The sequence below is a fragment of the Strigops habroptila genome, chromosome 2, assembly GCF_004027225.2.
Source record: "Strigops habroptila isolate Jane chromosome 2, bStrHab1.2.pri, whole genome shotgun sequence".
Classification (NCBI taxonomy): domain Eukaryota; kingdom Metazoa; phylum Chordata; class Aves; order Psittaciformes; family Psittacidae; genus Strigops; species Strigops habroptila.
In genome coordinates, this window is record NC_044278.2 from 85,055,232 (window position 1) to 85,070,070 (window position 14,839).

At 41.5% G+C, this 14,839-nt stretch overlaps 1 protein-coding gene and 1 long non-coding RNA gene across 7 annotated transcripts in view; one reads left to right on the forward strand and one right to left on the reverse strand.

Moving 5' to 3' along the window:
- Positions 1 to 1,260: 1,260 nt before the first annotated feature.
- Positions 1,261 to 2,768, reverse strand: LOC115603770. Its single transcript, XR_003989990.1, has 2 exons — positions 2,689 to 2,768; positions 1,261 to 2,180 (listed from the first exon to the last, which is right to left on the reverse strand). It is a non-coding gene; the product is annotated as an uncharacterized LOC115603770 (long non-coding RNA).
- Positions 2,769 to 2,915: 147 nt separating this feature from the next.
- Positions 2,916 to 14,839, forward strand: part of PCDH9 (protocadherin 9) — a 779,374-nt gene continuing 767,450 nt past the window's right edge. For all 6 annotated transcript variants that reach the window (XR_003989991.1, XM_030476037.1, XM_030476038.1 and 3 more), the window contains exons 1-2: positions 2,916 to 3,564; positions 4,800 to 7,969. Coding sequence is in view for 5 of the 6 variants with exons in the window: in XM_030476037.1 (XP_030331897.1) it covers positions 4,934 to 7,969 (3,036 nt within the window). In the remaining variant the exon portion in view is untranslated. The remainder of the gene's footprint in view (positions 3,565 to 4,799; positions 7,970 to 14,839) is intronic.

The window sequence follows — 14,839 nt, forward strand, 5'->3', positions numbered from 1 at the left end:
AAGCCTAATACCTCATGGTAAAGAAAGGAGACTATTAAGGAACAGTATAAATAATGGTACATAGTTGCATTTGAAGAAAGCGCAACATCAAATACTGCAGTTTTCTCAAATGTAGAAGCGAGGGAGTAAATATTTACTGGAGGATAAAACATGGCTACTCAAGTGAACACGGGAAATGTTTCAGAGCAGTTCCTCACATTTCAGGGGCAGCGTAATGCGGCACTGGGTCATTCCAACTCCTGCTCAAAAACCTGGCCCTTTCTGTTCATTTTCTCCCATTATCAGAAGCAGTTCTGAGAGTGGTAACCCCTTTAATACTCTGGGCCTCTATTTTGCAGTCTGCTGTGCAAATACTACAGTCTAAAGACCTGATTCTTCCATGAGGTTAATAACATATGAGTAGTTAAAGAACTACAGCGCTTCATAGCAAGTACATAAACATTAACATGGCAGATCCACATGTAAATATCGTTAGCTTTCTAAAACAACTTCAGAAAAATGCAAAAAATATGCTGCTGTTTTGACTGTGTTGGGCTTAAATCCAACAGCCACTAGTTCGTTGAAATTTTACTTTTTTTCCCTCTTCCTAACTTTTCATGAGGCTAACCCTGTGTACATGGGAAGGGCTCATTTGTAAGCATGTGCTAATCAGTTCTGACTACAAGTTAAAGTCATCCCTGAGCAAACAGAAAACTATTCAGCTTAGCAATAAAGTTAAATAATTATTACCAGGCTATGTGATGTGACTACAATGTGACATTGAAATGACTATGGTGTGATTAGAATAAGAATGTTATATGTCTGGGATGTTACTAGAATGAGGCTATAAAATGTCTGTGATGCCATACTGCTGTGATATGACTAGTGTCAGGAAAAATGTGTGCATTATTAATGCATACATAAACATGCCATATTTCAGAAGCAGTCTGCATTACACAGAATGCTAGTAGTTCTAATTATCTTCGTTATTAATGGCTGTTCTGCTTTGGATTTTAAAAGACAAAAAGAATTGCATGCTTAATTCATTCACAGAATTCTTTGCCTAAGTGGTTTGGCAGTAAGGTTGCTCCTTCATGTCACTTGCTTGACTTTCAATGCTGGGGCTCTAGCCATCCTTCCTGTATTACATAATGAACATTTTTCTTGAACTATTATTAGATTCAGTTCCGTTTGCTACCATTACTTGATGTCATCAAAACCAGGATCAATTTTTCTATGTGTATCTGTAACAGGAATCTTTTGGACACAAATACAAAGCACAGCAGAACTGAGAGTGTTTAATCTTTACACATTGTGGGATTACAGGATGTGCAATGTTTTGCACATACAGCATCTGCATCTGCTCGACTAGCGAGAACACGTACATTTATCAGTATGTACCTCACAATACCAAGCCATGCAAATTACTGATCTCTGACAGATAACAAGCAGCTTCCACCATCAGTTAACAGTGTGTCATATGTGCAGACTCATATAGGAGCCTGAAGGTAGGAGCCTGCATCTGAAAACGTAAAATCTTGCAGGTAGAAACTCAGATCTTTACCTGGCCAATGTGATGGGCTGAAAATTAGTAAATTATCTGGATATAGTGCCACATACAGAAAAAGTCAAATGCCGATCTTATCTTTGTTTTTTGTATGCATGTATATTTGAAAGCAGCAAACAGAAGAAGCAACCAGCATGGCCATGTACCTGGGCATACTGAATTGGGTAAGTACTGTGTCACGCGGCTTGGAAGTTCAAGCTGAGAAAAGCTAGCAATAAAAGCACAATCAAACGAAGGTTCATTCATGCTTCAGAAAATATTGAAAAAGGCACTACATATAATGCACTAGATATAATGCACTATAATCATCATCTTCTTGTCACACTTTCGAGGTCACTCATATTGCAATACATTGGCATTTTATTACACTGTCTTCCAGACATGTGATGCTTCTTTGTAGCTAGCTGGGCAATTTACCTGTGTCATTTATGGGGAAGGCGAAACGATCACTTTTATTATTTATCAAACCGGAGAGAGGAAGGTTTCCCCGTTCATCGTTTAAGCAGACAAAACCCAAACCAGCAGAGCAGCTCTCCCCCTTCTTCGGCGCGCATATCGGCTGACCCTTCGGGAAGGGGAAGGAGGAAGGTGTGCGGCCGTAAATGGGAGCCGAGACGGGGCTGGAGTCAGAGCACTGTGAATTATAGATGAAAAGCCATGTATAAAACATAAACTCGCACCGCGCGGAGGAGGGCCGAGGCACGGTGCATCCTCCGGCCCTGCGCGGCGCCGGGCGGCGGACCCGCGCCAGGCCGCGGAGGATGCGCGGACACCAGAGCTCCGCGACGGACCTGCTTCCGCGCGCAAGGGGGACCCAGCACGCTCCAGATCACACGCACGCTCCCCCAAAACCCCCACCACCAACCCCAACCCGCATCGAACCCTTATTTCCAGGATCCCCCCGGGAGTACTCGCAAGCCCGACGACCCTTTGCGCCCACCGGGGTGGCACCGGACCCTGCGGCGCTCCCCTTTCAGTCTCCCCTCGCGGTCCGCGGCGCTGCGCCCCCGAGCGCGGAGCGCCCTCCCGCCGCGACACCAGCGCCGCGCCCGCCCCCGCGTACTCCCGTTTCCCTCCATTCCCTCCCTCCCCCCCCAGTTTCCGCGGCACGGCACCGCACGGCACCGCGCGGCACCGCGCACCTCCCCGCACCCTTCCGCGCGTCGCGGAGCCGCTGCGCCACCCGGCAGCCCCCCGCCGCCCGGCCGGCCCGGGGAGCGACGTGTCCTGCGGCCAATGGCAAGGCCGCGCTCCGCCTATGCCCCGCCCCGGACGGAGCGGACCAATGGAGCGCGGCGGGAGGGGAGGTCTGGCGCCTCTCACACCCTCCCTCTGGGCTTATTGAGAGTTATATCAAGAATTTCGGCTCAGAGAGAGGCGAGCGTGTTGTAGGGAGGGAGGGAGAGAGGCTGAGAGGCTGAGAGGGAGGAGGAGGAGGAAGAAGAGGAGGCGGCGGCGGGGGGAGAGCGCCTCGCTTCCTCCCGTCACTAGAGCAACAACCTATTAGGATTTCATTTTTTTTTTTTTTTTTTTTTTTTCTGAATTCGTGGGCAACTATCGCCCCAGAGATAAAGAGGGAGAAGAGAACCACCGCCAGACCAACTCTTGTCATTTCCAGTAAGAAGTTGCAGACTTCACGTAGCTGCCTCTTGCTCTGCTGAGAAGGGCATGGGAATTGCGTGCAGTGCAGAGTGGAAAATACCCCCGGTCTGAAGAAGTGCACGGGATTCTTTTTTTTCCTTCTTCCTCTCGCTGTTTGTTTGGGTTGTTGCGTTAAACACCCAAAGGATCGCCGCTTAACGGGAATGAAACGTGGGGAGGATGACTAACGACAGAACTGAGAATTTGTTCCCTGGAGTTGCTGCTTTGCCACCCCGAAGCAACACATACCTCGAGGAGGAAGCGTTTGGCTGCTGCTGATTTCTCCAAAACTGGTGGTTTACCAGATGCATTGTGCTGTATCTGCTGGAACAGATCACTGCTTAGCTGCAGCAGATCCTCAAAGGTAGACGACCAACGTAAGTGCAAAGTTACCCATACACCGTGCTGCATTTCATTTTAAGAAAGAGAAAAAAGAGAAAAAGCCACCATGCAGTATATTTATCTAGAGAAAGAATCAGTGTTTCGGATTCAGTTGAGGTTGGTGGTAAATGCTCACCTACTCGCTGTCTGCATCCCTGCCTGCATCACTCTGCTGGAAGTAATCACGGGCATCAGCTACTGTGCAGCTTAATGCAGATAAGATTAGCGCTTAGGGGCTGCCCCGTTCCGCCGAGCTGTAGGTGCTGGCAGCCTTGCACCCGGATAATTCGTGGTTAGCAGAGCATGCAAGCACAAGTCTGTCTGTCGCTTTCTCTTTTTTTTTTTTTCTTCTTTTTTTTTTTCTTTCCTTCACCTGCATTATTAGTCTGCAGTATTTATGTGTGGCAGCTGCTAATAACATCCTGAAGGGAGATCAGTGTCAATGGGGGAAGGCTGCACCTTTTTCTTCCTCTCATCATCAGAAAAGATAGTCCCCCCCGATCTGTAAACATGCTGACTGCTTCTAAGTTACATTTGGAATTTCCAGCCTCCAGATTTAGACTATGTTTAAAAACAACCAAATGAAGTTTAAGGTTATTAATCAGGGAGAGAAGTATCCAACATCTGGAGGGGAAACATTGAGCTGAGAGTGTAAGAAACTGTAAGTCCTGTTATTGTCTCATCAGTTAACAGGGATATGAAGTAGCCAGTGACGACTGCTGCAGCAGCAGCATGTCCGGGTGGTTATTTCCCAGTACGATAGCTATAGAGAGGCATGCAAGGCACAAGGAGCAGAGAAAAATCTGGTTAGCAAGAGCTAAAAAATACGTGTGGAAGCAAACAACAAATTACATTTGGCAGCTGACATAGCAGTTAAAATCCAGAAGTAGTGCGAGAAGATTTTTCACTTGCACCAAATGACTGGGTGGAGGAGGGTGGAGGGGGAATGCATGTTATGGATTACACGGTGTGCCAAGAAATTATTCAGAAAGTACGTGTCGAAACGGTAGCTACCCTTAAACCTGCAAGTAGTCATTTCCATCCTCACTCTGTGCAAATACAGCCGACAGGATATTGGTGCATTTGTCTGGAGGGATTGCTTGTAAAAGGGAGCAGTAGGAAAATGTACTGCTGCCAGTGTGCATTGCAAAAACAAGTAGTAGTTTGAGATTGTGGATTTGTCGTGCCTAAAAAAAACCAATAATGCTGTTCTGTGTGGTTGTGTTGACAGTGCTGTCTCCAAATAAGAAATGAGATGTAATGCATCCTGCAGTCCATGCATGCCTCCTCTTGCAAATCGCGCATCATTCCTCTCTGGAAACCTTTAAGTCCTAAAATCCGGGAAAAGAGAATAAAAACATTATCATGGACCTGAGGGATTTTTACCTGTTGGCCGCTTTGATTGCCTGTTTGAGGCTGGATTCTGCTATAGCTCAAGAACTTATTTACACTATTAGAGAGGAGCTGCCTGAAAACATACCCATAGGGAACATACCAAAGGACCTGAACATTTCTCATATCAATGCTGCCACGGGGACCAGTGCCAGCCTTGTCTACAGACTGGTGTCTAAAGCAGGGGATGCACCTCTGGTCAAAGTGTCCAGTAACACTGGGGAAATCTTTACAACATCTAACAGAATAGACAGAGAAAAACTCTGTGCTGGAGCTTCGTATGCAGAAGAAAATGAGTGTTTCTTTGAACTTGAAGTGGTGATTCTCCCCAATGACTTTTTTAGGCTGATCAAAATAAAAATCATTGTAAAGGATACTAATGACAATGCACCTATGTTTCCATCCCCTGTCATCAATATTTCCATCCCAGAAAACACTCTGATCAACAGTCGCTTTCCAATCCCATCAGCAACAGATCCTGACACAGGTTTCAATGGTGTGCAGCACTATGAGTTGTTAAACGGGCAGAGTGTCTTTGGACTGGATATTGTAGAAACTCCAGAAGGAGAGAAATGGCCTCAGCTGATCGTGCAGCAGAACTTGGACAGAGAGCAAAAGGACACCTATGTGATGAAAATCAAAGTGGAGGATGGAGGTACCCCCCAGAAATCCAGCACAGCCATCCTGCAAGTCACAGTAAGTGATGTCAATGATAACAGGCCAGTGTTTAAAGAGAGTCAAGTAGAGGTTCATATACCAGAGAATGCCCCTGTAGGCACCTCTGTAATTCAGCTTCATGCTACTGATGCAGATATAGGAAGCAATGCAGAAATCAGATACATTTTTGGTGCCCAAGTCGCCCCTGCAACCAAAAGATTTTTTGCTTTAAACAACACCACAGGGCTGATTACAGTTCAGAGGTCCTTAGATCGAGAAGAGACTGCTATTCACAAAGTGACAGTGCTCGCTAGCGATGGTAGCTCTACACCTGCCCGGGCCACTGTTACCATCAATGTCACTGATGTAAACGATAACCCTCCTAACATAGACCTCAGGTACATAATAAGTCCCATCAATGGCACAGTGTACTTATCTGAGAAAGATCCCATCAATACAAAGATTGCTCTAATTACAGTTTCAGATAAGGACACTGATGTGAATGGCAAAGTGATCTGTTTCATTGAGAGAGAGGTCCCCTTCCACTTGAAGGCGGTTTACGACAACCAGTACTTGTTAGAGACCTCTTCTTTGTTGGACTATGAGGGCACCAAAGAATTCAGCTTTAAAATTGTTGCTTCTGATTCTGGCAAGCCCAGTTTGAACCAGACTGCCTTGGTAAGAGTTAAACTGGAGGATGAAAATGACAACCCTCCGATTTTCAGCCAGCCTGTAATTGAGCTGTCAGTTTCTGAAAACAACCAGCGTGGTCTATACTTAACAACTATTAGTGCCACAGATGAAGACAGTGGGAAAAATGCAGACATTGTGTATCAGCTTGGCCCTAATGCCTCCTTTTTTGATCTGGATCGAAAGACAGGAGTTTTGACAGCCTCCAGAGTTTTTGACAGAGAAGAGCAGGAGCGTTTCATTTTCACTGTTACAGCCCGAGACAATGGCACCCCTCCTTTGCAGAGTCAAGCAGCCGTAATTGTTACTGTGTTGGACGAAAATGACAACAGTCCCAAATTTACTCATAACCACTTCCAGTTTTTCGTATCAGAGAACTTACCAAAATATAGCACAGTGGGGGTGATCACGGTGACTGATGCGGATGCTGGGGAAAATAAAGCAGTGACTCTTTCCATCCTGAATGACAATGAAAACTTTGTGCTGGATCCATACTCTGGAGTTATAAAGTCCAATGTTTCCTTTGATCGAGAACAGCAGAGCTCCTACACTTTTGATGTTAAGGCAGTGGATGGAGGGCAACCACCTCGCTCTTCTACGGCGAAAGTAACCATAAACATCATGGATGTTAACGATAACAGCCCTGTTGTCATCTACCCACCTTCTAACACTTCTTTTAAGCTAGTGCCACTCTCAGCAATTCCAGGATCTGTGGTAGCCGAAGTCTTTGCTGTAGATATAGACACTGGCATGAACGCTGAGCTTAAATACACAATCGTAAGTGGAAATAACAAGGGTCTGTTTCGGATTGATCCGGTGACAGGTAATATCACTCTGGAAGAAAAACCGACTCCTAATGATGTGGGGCTGCATCGCTTAGTTGTCAACATAAGTGATTTGGGTTATCCCAAATCCCTGCATACTCTTGTGCTTGTGTTTTTGTATGTAAATGATACTGCTGGAAATGCCTCTTATATTTATGACTTGATACGCAGGACTATGGAAACACCTTTGGACCGGAACATAGGAGACAGTAGCCAACCCTACCAAAATGAGGACTATCTCACGATCATGATCGCTATCGTGGCGGGTGCCATGGTTGTCATAGTGGTGATATTTGTCACTGTTCTCGTTCGCTGTCGCCATGCATCCAGATTCAAAGCCTCTCAGAGGAGCAAGCAAGGTGCTGAGTGGATGTCTCCCAATCAGGAGAACAAGCAAAACAAGAAAAAGAAAAGGAAGAAAAGGAAATCTCCGAAGAGCTCTCTTTTGAACTTTGTGACCATTGAGGAGTCCAAACCTGATGATGCAGTACATGAACCTATCAACGGGACAATAAGCCTTCCAGCGGAGCTGGAGGAGCAAAGTATAGGAAGATTTGATTGGGGCACAGCACCACCAACAACCTTTAAGCCTAACAGTCCTGATCTTGCCAAGCATTACAAATCTGCCTCTCCGCAGTCTGCTTTTCATCTCAAACCTGACACTCCAGTTTCAGTGAAAAAGCACCATGTGATTCAGGAACTCCCATTGGACAACACCTTTGTTGGTGGTTGTGACACCCTTTCCAAACGCTCTTCCACTAGTTCAGATCACTTCAGTGCCTCAGAGTGCAGTTCCCAAGGAGGCTTCAAGACAAAGGGCCCCTTACACACCAGACAGGTAAACGAGCACTTTTACTGGTCTATAAGTACTGCATACAAGTGCCCAGTCAACCAGTATTAAAAGTGCCACTGTGTTGTGGTTTGGTTTTTGTTTGTTTCAGTCTAATTTAACTTAGTTACATTGTGGGGGGAACAAAAAAGTCCAACAAAATAAAACCAAACAACCAAGCAAAATTGGCTCCTTTATCGTTTACCTGGGGCTTAACCATGCGTTTGTGAAATGCCTCTGATACCTTGGGTTTCGAAGAATACTGATCGTTAAAGGACTATTATGCGTCCATGCATGTGCACATAACATGTGCTTATGCAAAACTGAAAAATAAAAAGACTTTTTTTTTCTCCCCAGTATTTGTCCAAATGTAAAAGCTATTGAAGAAGAAAAACTGTTTCCTTATATGCTAAATTTCAGTCAGGAAATCTGACTATTTCAAGATTGAAGGGATATGTACCTTCAGTTTCAAATTTCAAAGTGAGTTGGCTTGAGTTTCTTTTACAGTCCAAGCTGATTTGGAACCTTGCTGAGTTAGTGTTACTAAAGGGGTTAAATTCCCCCCCCCCTCAATAAAGACAGCCAAATCTCCAAGCTACTTCATCTGTGAAGCACGTGGTTTGTTGGTAGAATATAACTAAGCCATACAGAAGTCTTCCTCTGTTCTGAGTTCAAAATGATTTTGTTGTAACAGGTGAAAGTTGGTATCGCATAGACAGTTTGTTGCATATTTTAAAAAATGGCCAAAGCATACTTTTGAAAGGAGCGCGTTCTCTGAATACATCTGAATTATGCAGGAAAAAAAAAAAGTTAGCCCATTGTAAATATTTTCTCATCTTAGTAATGCATAAGCAGTCTGTCATAGCTCATTTTAAACTGTGAAATGCACCATATGAAGAGGGATTAGGAGGCTGAGAAACTCATATTTCAACCAAATCCAGCATTAGGTGTCTTTTTCTTTTTTTTCCCTTCTCCTTAGTCTAATAATTCCTTGCTAATAAAGATTTAAACGCGGTGCTGTCTAATTTATTTTGTTGGTGCTTGTCTCTTGGCGCTGGGTCGTGGTGTCCGCTCAGCCTGTAGATGGCGCTGAGGTACCACGTCGCCAGCGCTGGCCCGGTGCCAGCCGTGCAGTAGCTGGGGAAGGGGGGTCGTAGGGGGAAGGGAAAGGAAAAGAAAGGAAGGATCAAGCCGATATTGCAGCCAAAGAACCTTTTATTTAATGAGAGTTGCACTGGAGCGGCCAGTAGTTAAGTTTGTGTGTTTGTAAGGCAGCATCCTCAGCGCTTCGCTTTGGCTTGCACCGACTTTGTAGGTGTTTGGAGCCGCGTTCATATTCCCACTGGTGCCGTACCCTCCAAGTGATGGTGATTTGTCTGAATTTATTAGCGATATGAATCCTAGAGAATCAAGTGAGACACATTTAGGCTTGTCTTTGCAAAAGGATTTTGACAGTAGCTAAGTTTAGGATAAAGTCATCCTCTTGCTGTTGCATTAGCCTTATCTGAGATGAATGTGACGTTCCCGGAACTGTCTCTTGACTTTGGGTTGTCTGTAAGGTGTCACACTAACAAGATGCTAAGAATGAAACAAGCACTTTTAAGGCAGTTCTCCTAAAGTAACTGCTCTAAAACAACTCGTACTTACAGTGAGACAGTGAAAACTTGCAGTAGATTCTCATGAAACCTTAACCTTTCTAAAGATTTTAAGGGTAGACTCTCTCAGCTGTTTTCAGGCTGTTACACAGCATCATACACATACAGTCAGCATAAGTTAAAAAAGAAGAACCAATTTAGAAAGATAATCCCAAAATTTGTAGAAGAGCTCTGCATAACCTGTGGATAATAGGCTGAAGCTTTCTCCCCAGTTTTACTTACAAAATGTTAACACCCTCAACCCACACTTCCCTTTTCTGTTCTTAAAGCTTAAATTAGGTTTCCAAGCTATATTAGGAATCTCAAACTTAATCCCCCACAACATCTACAGGCAGTTGAGACCCAAAAAATTATTTACCTGGCAGAATGTATAAACTCCACACAGTGCAATTGAATATGGGGGGGAGAAGGGGAGGGGAAAGCCAAACAAAAAATACTGAGAGTATTTTCAGATTTACCTGTGTTAATTACATTAACATGTACATGGTTTCAGTTTAATAATAGTGTCAGTCATCATACCTGTGTATGGACCTGATTCAAATTCCACTGAAGTCTTATAGAATCCCTTTTGAAGTCAGCAGATACTCATACAATTTAGATCACTCCCTGCAAAAACTTACTGAAAATATAACTCTTTCTTAGGTAGACACTTATCTAAACTGAGCTGCTGTATTTTTATTCTGTAGGGAAAGGAGATAGTGTCCTTATGTTACAGTACATAACATTTTTCTGCCCTCCTGTCACTTTTGGCTGGAGGAGTATAGCCAGCAATGGTAGCAGTCATTAGCAGCCTTCCTATTATTGCCTGTAATTCCTGAAATTAGGATGCATTTTAGTTAATATTCAGTTAGCAGAGGAGTTAAATATGCTTTCATAGGTGCTTTTGGGTTAGATTTGTGATAGAGTATGGCTTTAAGCAAAGTATTCAGACTTAAAAATCTTACTGAATAGTAGTGTGTGCTAATAACGTAATGTCTGAAAAACATTTTTAAAATTTCTTTAGGAAGAGCTGCTTAGTCCTGTGCCACTGTACTGTTTTCTTGAGATTTAATATAATTGATTTCTCTGTATCTAATGTTAGAAGTTGAACTAAGTTGCCTATATATTCAACAAGTTTTCTTTATGTGTTTTGCAAAGGGTGCAGGAATTGTGAAGGATGTTAAGATAGGGAAAGAAGAAACATAGGATTAATATATATCTAAGAAATACTAGCATCCTCCATTTTTGCTTAGTTTCTTTCAGTCCAAGGTAAATACACATGCAATGTATCTATTTTCCAGATACATTAATACTAATAGAGAGCTGAGACCTAAGTGAACACTTGGACTTCATTCAAGCAAAATCCCCTTACTTTTAATGGGAGATTGGCCCTAGAAATCTGTTAAAACTGGGTCTTAAGTCAAAAAGCTGTTAGAATTCACAAATAAATACTTCAATACAGATTTCTTAGTTGCTATTTGGAGGGGTTTTTTGGTTTGGGTTTTTGTGGGTTGGTTTTTTTGTTTTTGTTTGGTTTTGTTTTTGTTTTTGCTGGGCAATTTCTGTGCAATCATCAAATTTAGTGGAAATTCTATGGTTAAGTCTTCATATGTCACTTTGAATTGCACAGGCTGATGTTTCACAAGTACCCAGCATAAAAACCAAAGCCGCCTTCAAGTGCCTATCTTGCAGTAAACCTGGTGGATGCTCTGAAAAGAGCATTTTTGAATACTTGAACTTGGGATTGTTCTAAATGCTAATTCACATAATTAGGAGTATGGAAAGGATGTTGAACACCACCAGCTTTTATAGCTCAGTTTCCAAAATCAGTGTTATGACTCATAAAGAATACTGAAATCTATGCAGGCTTCTCAATCAGTGTTCTTTTCAGTATTTGATTGAATTTTAAAATGCATTTCAAATTAGTAAGTCACTACACCAAACAGCTACATAGAAATACAGTAGAAGACAACATGTTGTAGTCTTCTCTGTGAAAGACCTCTCTCTTATAAAAAGCAAATAAACAGGCAAAAAACTCTGACTCAGTGTCATTAGATTAACAATGGATTAAATGATAGAAGAAATTAGGCCCAATTTACTGTGGTTATCCCCATGTTAAATTTTAACAACTTCATTTAATCAGATTCAAAGTACAGCAGCGAACAAATAACACACACACACATGAAGTATCAGTATGAGTTATGAGCAAAACCTTCAGTCTTCATTCCGAATCAAATAGCATTTAGGCACGTGCTTAACTTTCATTTAAAGTGGTGGGACTGAAGCAGATCCTTAAAGTCCAAATGACTTCAGATGTTGTCTTCAAGAAAGACAGCCATAAGCACACTCTTAAGCACTTTTCTGAATCAAGATGATAGTTTATAAATTTGGGAAATGTGCACAGTTCTAGTAGGTTCAGGAAAGCTAAATATATGTTAACAGTGTCCTCTTATTTCTGTGCTCTGATGTCACAAATTAAGGATTTGGGGCTTGACTGACACATTAAATGTATTCCATACTAAGGTATATTTTTAATCATATAGTCAATAACATAACCTCTGTGGAGCTTGCTTTACTCCTTTTTCAGTCAGTGGACTTCTTGCTTGATCAAGGAACGAGTAGCCGGCTTCCCCTGATCAATGCACATCACTTAAGCTTTCTGTGGCAAATGTAATTGATGTTGTCCTACTCTGTAGTTTTCAAATTTATAACTTTGGGGTTTATGTAAGAGAAAAGACAAGCTGAAAACATTAATGACTCTTAATTTGATACACTTAGAGTGGCAATTTCAAAGTGCGTAAGTTGATGGAAATCTGCATTGGAACAGCAATGCAGAGCCTACGCCACCTGCAAATATTAAAATTCTGTAACCATAGCATTCCATAATTCTGTGTGTGGTATTATTTTTAGTGGCCTTGTTTTAACACTTAGTATATTAAGAAAGAGAAGATTCTGTTGTTTCTTTTTTATGCTTAATTTGTTTTATGTGTTAGCATGGATATTAGTCTTGGGTGAGGACTAGTCACCCAGAAAAACCTCTGCATGTGAAATTCAATTGTTTTCTAGTTCTGTATATTTATATATCTATATCTATACTAAAATATTAGAAATTGTGAAAATGTACAGTGTATTTTTCTATCCTTGTGTAGCTGAAAAATAGGTTAGCATATTTTGCTCAACTGTCTAAAGAAATTCATCTTTGAGTTGAGACCAAGCATGGAAAATTTCAGCTGAAAAGAAGAATTTTTCAGAAAGTTAAGAGCATGTGAAAACTGGGGGTTATAATGGAAATCTGAACATAACCTTAAGATATAATTCCGTTTTCAATAGTGACAGTAGAAATGCTAAACTACAGTAGGGAACATTTTGTGTATACAGATACAGACAGTAAAAGCTTAGCATGCTTCATTTCTCTTTAAATGTTTCCCATGCAAAAGATTTTTAGCAGAATCACTGGGGTCTCATCTGTCCTGAATGTGCAAAGCCAAAGTTTCACAAATGCTAATAAATTTGTGCCACACACAGGAGTGAGAAATGGATCTTGAGAGTTTAAGGCTATTGGAATTTTGTGATAATGTTCTTTTGTATATAGAAACAAGGGAGGATCTTTTTAGCTTCCATTTCAGATTTTCACTTCCAAAGAATCTGTTCTTCTAGCACAGCAAAACTGTATCAGCCACACTTTATTGACAGCAATTTTATTGTAGCTAGAGGCTTACAGTAAGCTGTTTATTGTTGTTCCCTAACTCAGTTGACAGCAATTTTCTTGCCCCTGGTGTGCTTTCTTGGGTATAAACAACAGATGTTAAAGATACAAAAACTGTGACCCATTTGCATTCAGCAACTCTTTACGGGCACAGTCTACCTGTCTGAAATGCAGGTTTCAAGTCGTAAGTAAGAGTGCTTCATCAGTTCTGGGATTCTCGGTTTTGCAGTAGAACTGCTCATTTATACATATTCTGCACAAGGGCAGATGCATAATACCTAATGGACCAATCTTCATCTAGGCAAATTCAGTTTAAGAATAGCTGAGTTCAAGTCTCATTTATTTCAGGAGATGCTGTATCTTCTTGCTCTACCATTTAATTGCACTGAGCATACAGAATATAACTAACAAAATGGACATACCATGTCCTGAAAGATCTAACAGGAATTACAGGTGGTATCTGAATTTTTGTTATCACTTCTCCCACGAAATATCATGGTTGTCTCTAAAATCTATACTTAAAAGTTTTCTCAGTTGCTACTGAAGTACAGCCATCTCACATGCGTTCTGTAGCGTCCGTGTCTTTGCTGAAGGAAAACCAAACAAACACATACAAAGTCATGTGTTACTTTTTTCTTTTATTACTGCGTTGACTTTCCAGCCTGTGGTGTAAGGTATGTAAAGCGATTTATCCCAATAGACTGATGTGGACATTTAATCAGTTCATTTCTGGTTTACATGAGATAACATTCCATTGACTGAAAAAAGATTTCCCAGGCTGTAGATAAGAAATAAATGGATCCTATAATAATTTAGTGAAGTATGGGGTGAGAGGGCATCTTCTATTCATTTCCATTGGTGTCTTTTAGCAAGACATTTAAAACATAAGGGGCTTTAGCTTCTTACCTAACTGAGATTTTAAAGGCCTGTCTAGATGCAAAATAAGTATCATCTTAACTGTTCCTTTAAAGTATCATACAAAAAAAGTTCCTTCTAAAATATTTGCAATAAATTTGTTGTAATGGATTGTGTTCTACTGAGCTATAAACACTCTCTGGAAACAGAACTAGCCATAACTGACAAAAGACACCTTAAATTGGTACTACTGCACTATTACATTGGTCCTGCAATTATGAAAACTTCAAATAAATGAATAAATGAGATGATTGTTTTGCATAGCAACACTGTTGTAGCCATACAAAATCATGTGTAGATTATTCCTCGTACTGAAGGATTCAGATAATTTTGATATTAAAGTCATATTCATCTTACTAAAAAAATCTGGACTTTCAAATCTTTGAAAGATTTGGCCTGCGTTATCAATTTAGTTTTCAGTTCTTGTTAGTATCATGAATCATGCATGATAATGCAGAGAAAGGTGATTAAATATCTGATTTGTAGACATACTAAGGTGTCTAAATTGTACCAGTCTCAAAAGTTGCCCATTCTTTGTTTCTTCTTGTTTCTTTTGCGGCTAGTGAGTTGCAAGGAGATTTGTTTTAAGGTCTTGGCATGGGTTGTCCTGCATCTTCTGTTGCA